This window comes from Gracilinanus agilis, chromosome 3 (assembly GCF_016433145.1).
Source record: "Gracilinanus agilis isolate LMUSP501 chromosome 3, AgileGrace, whole genome shotgun sequence".
Taxonomy (NCBI): Eukaryota; Metazoa; Chordata; class Mammalia; order Didelphimorphia; family Didelphidae; genus Gracilinanus; species Gracilinanus agilis.
This window is the reverse complement of record NC_058132.1, coordinates 646,774,007-646,782,751: the sequence shown is the minus strand read 5'-3', so window position 1 is coordinate 646,782,751 and position 8,745 is coordinate 646,774,007. Positions and strand designations below refer to the sequence as shown.

The window sequence follows — 8,745 nt, the reverse complement described above, 5'->3', positions numbered from 1 at the left end:
GCCCCCCCCTGCCCAAGAGGCTCCAGAGCGGGCAGCTCGCCCCATCAGAGGGGACATTCAGGTCCCAGAACAAATGGGGCTGGCCGCCCCTTCCCTCCGATACCTCCCTCATGATACCGGGCACAGAACGTGCTCCTCTTCTGAAGCTCCTCCTCCCAGAATCCGGCTCCTTTGCGCTTGACCGAAGAGGAAACTGAGATGTGAAGACCTGCTCGAGGAAGTGCCAGACGAAGGATTCCGACCCAGCCTGCCTCCTTTGGGATCTCCTGCCTCAGTTTCCCAGAAAGGTCTAAGAGGAGAGGACAGACAGCTCGGGAACTCCTTCGAGGGTCAGCCAGCCATGTATAAAAAGAGGAAACTGAGCTGGACGTCTGTGGAGATTGCTTTGAGCTCTGGGCTTCCTTTCCTCCACCTGCGTGACTTTGGGCAAGTCAGTGCCCCGCTCTCCATCAGCTTCTTCTCTTTGAAAGAAAGGAATTCTATCGGTGACCTTTCAGGTCGATCTACTTGTCAGTCCAGGATCCCAGAACCCTTTTTTCCCAAACTCGATGCTCTTGTAACCATGGATGGTGGCCACATTCTGTGAGAAGGACCTATATCCGTATCTGCCACAGTCAGAGGAGAAGCAGCAATGTCTAGGTGGATAGGAAGCCTTTGTTAACACAAACGGGGAATAGTTTGAGTAATAGGAAGCTCCTGCTGTGTGCAGAGCCTCGAGATAGGAAGACCAAAAGAAAAGTTCCTCTCTTCAAGGAAATCACAGCTTCCTGGGAAGGGGAATGAGGGCCAAAGTATGGCGGCCCCAATCTAGTACCAGGAAAATGGAGAAGAGAGAGATCAAAGAAGGTTTGCCTTAGGTCAAATGAGATGACCTTTCTGAATTGCCCACCCCAGTGACAGGCACATGATAGAGGTTTAATAAATAATTTATTCTCTCCCTCCTTCCCCTTAGCATATGGCCCCTGCATTGAGCTCTAACGGGGCTGAAGGATTCCCTACATTTGTCTAGTATGTTAAAGTGGGTTCCCAGGATTGGGTGAGACTCACCGACCCAGGGGTTTCTTTCACCTCCTAAACCCCTGGAGACCGAGGCAAGCAAGCAGTCCATTTGAGCCATGTGAAGCCGCTTCTGCAAAACAGAAGACGGGAGATTGCATGACGAGTGTCCGGAACGGCAAGTGGGCATTCGACTGGCACACATGGGGCTTGAAGGGGAGTCGTGCAACATACGTTTGGAAACAGAAATTTGGAACAGGATTTTAGAGGGCTTTAAATGCTAGCCCGATGAGTAGGCATTTCCTCCTCGAGACAATCCAAGGACATGGAGGATTTTTGAGCAGAAAGCACCAGGGCCCGATCTGATCATTGAACATTTTCCATGACTTTCGTGTTGAGGCTAGGCTAGAGATAGGAAAGATGGAATGAAGGGAGAGCCCACTCGTGGCTTTTTCCAGAGTCCACATGAGAAGAGATCAAAGTCTGAATTGGGCCATTGGGCTCATGAGTACAGAGGACAAATGGAAGACCGAGAGGCAGCATCATAATTTTAGGGCAAACTATTTTTCCTCAGCAATGTATGGAAATTTCTAGCATCTGTCCTCCATTTTCCCATTTCCAGGACTCCTGACTTTGTACCAAAAGCTCTTACAGCTTCTTTTAAGCCGTCCATCGATCCCCTCCCGATGCCACTGCACATGATAGATCTCAGAGCTACAGATGCTTGTGTGCCCTGCCAACCGCATTTCTCTATGTGTTTATGTTTATAGAATGTATGTGAAAGTGCCTCGAAAATGATTCGCCGCAGTGCAAGTGGAAGATACCAGTATAGCTCCCTATCTCACTGCATGCACATTTTTAATCCTGCTGATTCTATGATGATACTCTGCAAAGCTTCCTGGCATTTCTTCGAACTCATCGTTTCTTTTACATGTCTGGAAGCATCCAAGGGTTTGCCACCTGCCTCAAGTTTCACCCACCATACGTGACTTTACTAACTTCTGGAAGGAAAAAAGACTTGTCTTCCTTGCCCGTGTTATTTTTTTTAATAAAGTAAACTTCCTCATTAAGGCTTTCAAACTGGTAAAAAATAACCCATCAGCTCAGGAACATTAGAAAAAACAGTCATATTACACCCCCCTGGCTGTACTTATGTTCCGTAATAAATACCAACAGCTTTTCCTCTTCAATTTTTCAAGAGGCAAATCATCAGTTTGGAAACAAAAGATCAACACATCCAGGATCTAGGAGAGTCTAGAGTATGGTCATGAGGCATAGATATACTTGTATATGGTGCCTGCACCACATTAGACTAGTTATCCAAGTCTCTGTGCATCTATTGCTGGGAGTTGAGAAATGTAGGGAAATGGCCATTGTGATAGAGTGGGATGGTGGCAGGAAGGAGAGTGATAATCCCAATGGTTGTTCTTGGGTAAGATATGAGGACATGGAGAGCCAAGGAGCAGACTAAGTAAGAACACTAACAGATGTTGGCCTAGAAGGATATTTTCTCATTCTGGAGAAACATTCTGCTAACCAAGCTAATTAATAACTCAATTCAATTTGACAAATTTCTGCCAAAGTACCAGGCAATACAGAGGCAAAGACAAAAATGGAATTGCTCCTGATCTCAGGGAACTTGTATTCCACTTGGGAGAAAATGCCATATACACCAACAAATTAATACAAAATATATTTAATAAATTCAGAGGAATCTGGGAACGTTGCAGTAGACATACTGAGGTCTGGGAAGACCAAGAGTGCTTCTTGGCCTTTGTGAGGACTTGTTGGCACTTGATCTGAAGCTTGATGGAATATTTGAAAAGAGTTAAAATCCAAGAGAAAAAAAAATGTCTTAATCATGAGGGGATGGCTTGTACAAATAATTGGAAGTCAAAGATATTTGTAATTGTATATTGGAAGCAAAACTTGCCGATTTATTTGGATCATGGGATGCATGAAGAAGGAAAGGAAAAGTTGGACCCAAATTATAAGTATCTCTGACTATCAAACAAAGATACATTCAAAAAGAAATTCTAGAGGTTATATGGAACTACTGATCCTCTAAGCATGGGAATGACTAGATCAGAGTGTGCTTCAAGAATATCAGTTTGACAGGAATGGAAAAGATTAACTAGAAGCAGGGAGACCAATTAGAAGGCTCTTCTAAGAATTCAGGCTAGGGATTCTGAATTAGGTGCTGGCTGTGAGGTGAGAGAAGGGTATGTTTTACAGAGATGGAATCATCAAGACTTGACAACTATTGGCTAATAGCTGACATTTGTATAGGACTTTGAGGATTGAAGGGTGTTTCATATGCATCTTATCTGATCCTCATAACATAGGAAGGACCCTCTTAGCTTTAACTCCATATATGATCCAAACTATTAGGTCGGAGCTACTGTGTGTCAGCATCGATACAATCCGAGAGTCATTTGCCTGGTTGCTCTGCCTTGAGTAAGAGAAGATGATTACCAGTCTTTGAGGAATGGTGTAAGGACTTCTTGCCAAGCTACCTTAAGAATGTAAAAATGTAAAATGAAGGAAGAAAATCTTTAAGACCTTCCTGGTCTGTGAGCTCCTTGAGGACAGGATAGATGTCATTTTTCATCCTTACTCGGCATGGGACTTTGTACAAAGTAGAGTCCAAGAAATCACTGTTATATTGAATTGAACATCATTGTGACTAGAGTCTTGTGTACTGGAAGTTGATCAAAGCCGAATGGTCTCATGTACAGAAACCAGGCTTTCAGACCTAGGGCAAATGCATCTCTTCCCTTCCCACATCTCTCTCTCTTTGCCTGTTTCCTGAGCACCCTGTGCCAATCTTCTAATAAGACCCACTTTTCATCTTTTTTTTTTTTTTCCAGGAAATTTGCTCCTCGATGCTCAGTGTGCAAAGAACCAATTATGCCTGCTCCAGGCCAAGAGGAGACTGTGCGTATTGTGGCTTTGGATCGGGACTTTCATGTTCAATGCTACCGATGTGAGGTTTGTAGCCTACCTGGGGCAGGAGAGCATGGGTTCCACTGTTAAAAGGGATTTAAAGCCAACATACATGGCTTCATGAAACTTTAGTTTGGTTTACAGTCATCCCACTGCCCTCTCTGAGGCTAGTTTCATAAGGCAAGACTTTGGAGGTGAGGATGGGAATAGCAATCTCAAATGCCTGAGATAGAGCAAGTTGCTGAGATGGATCAACTTGAGGAAGGAGGCAAGTTTGATGGCAAAGCAGGGAGAGTGTTGGAATTAGCCAGGAAATCCTGCTTCAGAATGTTCTATGGTGCAATGAGGATGAGTTAATTCTTTCACAACTTGAATTTCCTTATCTACAAAATGGGGATAATAGCATCCACTTCACACAGTTGTTTTATGGATGAAGTGAGATACCATATGTAAAGTTATTTACACATGCCAGCCCTGATTATGTAGCAGATTAATCACCAGAGAAAGAGAAAGAAGGTCTTGGTACTTGGAAAGTTGGGTGACTCAACATTGAATTTGTTTGTAATGATTCTGAAATCATAGAAACATAGAATCTCAGAACAGATTGGTGGGACCTCAGAGGCAATGCAGGATAGGAATATCATCATCATCATAACAGGAACAACCAGAAGAAGGTTTATATGATATCCACTATTTGCTAGGCATAGTGCTAAGAGCTTTATAATTATTATTGCCTTTTGATCCTCATAACAACTCTGGGAAAGTGGGCAATTATTATTTCAATTTTAGAGATGAGACTAAGTGACTTGGCCAGGGTCTTACAGCTAGTAAGTGTCTGGGGCTAGATTTGAACTCAAGTTTTCTTGACTCTAGGCCAGCATTCTAAACATTGCGCTCCCTGGCTGCCATGATGATGAAGATGATAACTAATGATAATTACCATCAAAATAGCACTTTAAAGGTTCTGAATCCCTCTAAATATGTTACCTCATATGGAACCTCACAACTTTGTGTGCTAAATTATCTTCATTTGAAGATGAGCAAACTCAAGCTGAGGGAGGTTAAGGAGCTCCTCTATAAGATCCCCAACAAGTATTCTATGTTGTATTGGAAAATTTGCAGTGATAGAGAACTCACTGCTTTCCAAGGGTCCCACTTTGGGACAGCTTTAATGATTGGAAGTGTCTTCACCTTGGAACTTGTTCCAGCATAAGAGAGACATCAGAGACCATACTTGAGTGGTTGAGTCATCTTTTGTTTCAAATCCACAGCATCATTTCCATAACTCCTTCCTGTTGGGATCAAACAGAACCATCCAATCCTATATCCATCCACAGGGGAGACCTTTGTGGGAATAATAACTGAGGGTTTGGTGGACTACCAAAAGAGTTAATGGTACCCTGGGACCACATTGAGAGGCACAGCATCCAGAAATAAGGCCTCATACTCCCATACTCTGACCTCCCATGACCCCTTAGCTGAAATAGTATGTTCCTTTCTGGACTACATGACAATTTAAGGGAGTTATAGACAAGTTGGAGAATGCCCAGAGGATGGCAACCTAGATGGTGAAGGGTCTTGTGCTCATGTCATATATGGAGTTCAATTGGAAAGACTCAGGGTCTTTAGCATAGGCTAAGATTTGGAAGGATCAGGGGAGGGCAGAACAGGCCAAATCTCTACGAGTATCTGGAGGATTGCCCTGTGGAAAAGAATTTAACTAGCAAAGATGGACCAATGCTGCAAGGAGATAAATTTAGGCTTCTCATCTATGAAAAGTCCCTAACGAATCAAGGTGTCCAAAATGGGAATGGACTACTTCCATGGCTGGTGGGTTTTCCTACATTGTAAGCAGTAACTCCTAACCCTTTTGAGGAGCTGCTCCATGTGGATAGGGATGTCATTTGCCTCATCTCATCTAGTCCTCCCAACAGCCTTGTAGGGGAGACAGGAAGCAGATCTAATTGTTATTCTCATTTTATAGAGGAGGATACTGAGGCCCAGAGATAGAACTCTAAGTTTATGCCATAATGCATGACAAAGCAGGACTTCAGACCCATAATCTGGGTCTGTTTTGGGTGACCTGGGGTTAGCCCACCTCTTAACTGTAAGGGATCACAAGTCCCTTTGCCTCTCCAAGCCTCAGTTTCCTCCTATATAAAATGAGGAGTTCAGACTGGATAATCTTTGAGGTCTCTTCCAACTAGAAGTCTTTGCTGGAGCACTTTTCTTCTCAGTGATTCTGGTCCCATCCTTGCATTTACTCAGTATCTCTTTTCCCCACCCATATGAATATCAGCATCTCTCCTTATTTGACACTGGATTAAATGTGGAGAGTCCTCCCTCTTGGCGGGTCCTCCTCTCCTCTTCTTTCTCTTGCCAGGGAAATTGTATCATCTTAAAGAGATTTAGTTCATTCAGTTGGGGCTTTCTACTAGCTTAAAGAGAATGCCATTCTCTGCCTTTGTCAGGCAGGTCCTTAAACTGATGGGAAAGGGGAAGGTCCTGGCGGTTGGAAGCCAGTCCCTTGGCTTCTCCTTCCTTCCCATTCCCTGGTTGCCTGGCATATTGAGTTATTATATTCCACAGGTGACGGGTTCCTGGTGAACTGAAGACAAATCCTTGTGCCTTGCAGCATTTCTATCCCCCTCTAACCCTGTCAGCATTTAGATTATTATTCAGGCTATGGAAAGGGTGTGATGAATGAGGCCGTGGAGCCTTGTCCTTCCTTACTTGGTACTTGCATCCATTCTCTTCATCAGATTCCATTTCTCTTTAAGTAAAGTTTTAAATTTGTTATCATGACATGATCTCTTGGAGCCTCTTTGCCATCCTCGAAGGTAGGTACGATCATGGCATTCCATTTTAGAGAAGGGAACGCTGAGGCTCTGATAGGGAAATGACTTGCCCAGAATCTAGAGTGTGTTCAGTGCTGTAGAAATGCAGGTCTTTCTGACTGCCTGGATCTCTCTCTCTCTCTCTCTCTCTCTCTCTCTCTCTCTCTCTCTCTCTCTCTCTCTCTCTCTCTCTCTCTCTCTCTCTCTCGCACTTTGCCATCTCTCTGACCATTATCAAGTTGGGGGCCAAGAATGTTGACGTTCTAAGTAGGAGGAAGTGACTGGGGCTTCTCCCCCCGCTACCAAAGTTTCGGGGATGCTGGGAAGCGTGTTCACTCCTTTGGAAGTGCAGAAACAACTGAGGTTAGCACCTTGTTAGCAGGAATAATTAGTTAAAATAGGAGAAGGCAGGTTTGACTGTGTTCTTCCTTCTCCTTGAAGCCCTGTTTCTCTTGAGCTCCTTTTCCCCAACCTGAATCCACCCGCTTCCTCTTGCCTATGCTGGTCTTGTTTCTCTCCTTTGGGAAGCGCCAGTGCAAACTGTCAGAGCATCATCTCTCTTTCTAGAAGTAGCCAAGCAGCCCAGCGGATAGAGCTCTAGACCTGGAGTCCACAAGACCTGAGTTCTAATCCAGCCTCAGGCATTTACTGCCTGTAGGACGCTGGATCAGCTAATTAATCTCTGCCTGCCTTAATTTCCTCAGCGGTAATTCAGAGATAAAATACTAGCACTCTCCACTCAGGATTGATTTTTCAAGGATAAAAAGATGCATTTCTTTCAAAGTGTTTTGCACCTAGTAGGTGCTTAAGGAAGACTTTCTTCCTTTTTCTCCCTCCGACCCCCTTGTCTCACTCCCCTTTCTATGCTGTGTTCTTTTCTCTTAGGATTGTGGCGGCCTCCTGTCTGAAGGGGACAATCAGGGCTGCTACCCGCTGGATGGCCACATCCTCTGCAAGACCTGCAACTCAGCCCGCATCCGCGTCCTGACTGCCAAGGCCAGCACTGACCTCTGAGAGTTGTCCATGCCCATTCTATCGGCTTGGGGGAGGGGGAGGAAAGGAAGGCTGGGAGAGGGTGGGGTGGGCAAGCTTGGCGCCATCGTGGGGGTGGAAAGGCAGGAGAGGAGAGCACCCAGCGCCCCCGCCCACGGGCCGCTCTGCCGCCCTTCTCTTTCCTCTCCCCTCTCCTGGGAAGCACACTGAATCTGCTGGCTTGTTGGTAGACCTCACAGAAGCACAAATGACCCCCGTCCTTCCCTTGAGGGGGCTTCGCTCGAGCACACGGAGGTCCCCCTCTGTCCCCTTCACTTTGCATTCCTCTAACTTTTCATCCTCGCATCTCCTGCCTCGCCTTCTGCTTGAACAGCTTTTTATAGCCTGTAGTTGACTGTCGCAGAGTATTTATTCAGGGGGATGCCAGCTCCGAGGAGCCTGAGCAGGAACACGACAGCCCCTCCGCGAAGGGTGTTGGCTTCTCGTAGCTGGTGCTCACCAAGGCTAGACACTCTGTTTGTGTATAGAGGAAACGATATCTTTGGGTTTCACTGAACTCTAAAACCAATGATGTGCCTTGAAAAAAGACCCCGCACGGTTTGTCACTAGAGGACAAAGAATGTAACTAATATATTGCCAGCCAGCGTCTGGGCGGGCGAGACCTCTGGCATCACCAGGCCAAAGCCGTCCTGGTCACCGGCTAGGTCTGTGCAGATGACCAGAGAGCCGGCCGGGGTTTTCTCGCCCATTTTCACGGGGTGATAGAAGTCTCAAGGGATCAGGCACGGGCCTCCCGATGTCCTGAGCCGAAGGGACCAGCTCAGTGTGGAGGGGACCCAAGCATCCCTTCGCTTTCTCATTTATTTGTCCAGTAGGGACAGTCTTTTTCATCCACAGTGCCTTGTCCAAGCCTGCCATGGGGAACTGGCCTCCCTGTTCTGAACCCCGATCGCAGGCTTCCTTTCTTCTGGAG

General features: G+C 45.7%; 1 protein-coding gene across 1 annotated transcript in view; it reads left to right on the top strand.

Annotated features, from left to right (window-relative positions):
- Positions 1-7,793, top strand: part of LOC123242014 (LIM domain containing preferred translocation partner in lipoma) — a 384,500-nt gene extending 376,707 nt beyond the window's left edge. Inside the window, exons 8-9 of the mRNA XM_044669509.1 lie at positions 3,867-3,987; positions 7,665-7,793. Of these exons, the coding sequence (XP_044525444.1) occupies positions 3,867-3,987; positions 7,665-7,793 (250 nt within the window). The remainder of the gene's footprint in view (positions 1-3,866; positions 3,988-7,664) is intronic.
- The last annotated feature ends 952 nt before the right edge of the window (positions 7,794-8,745 follow it).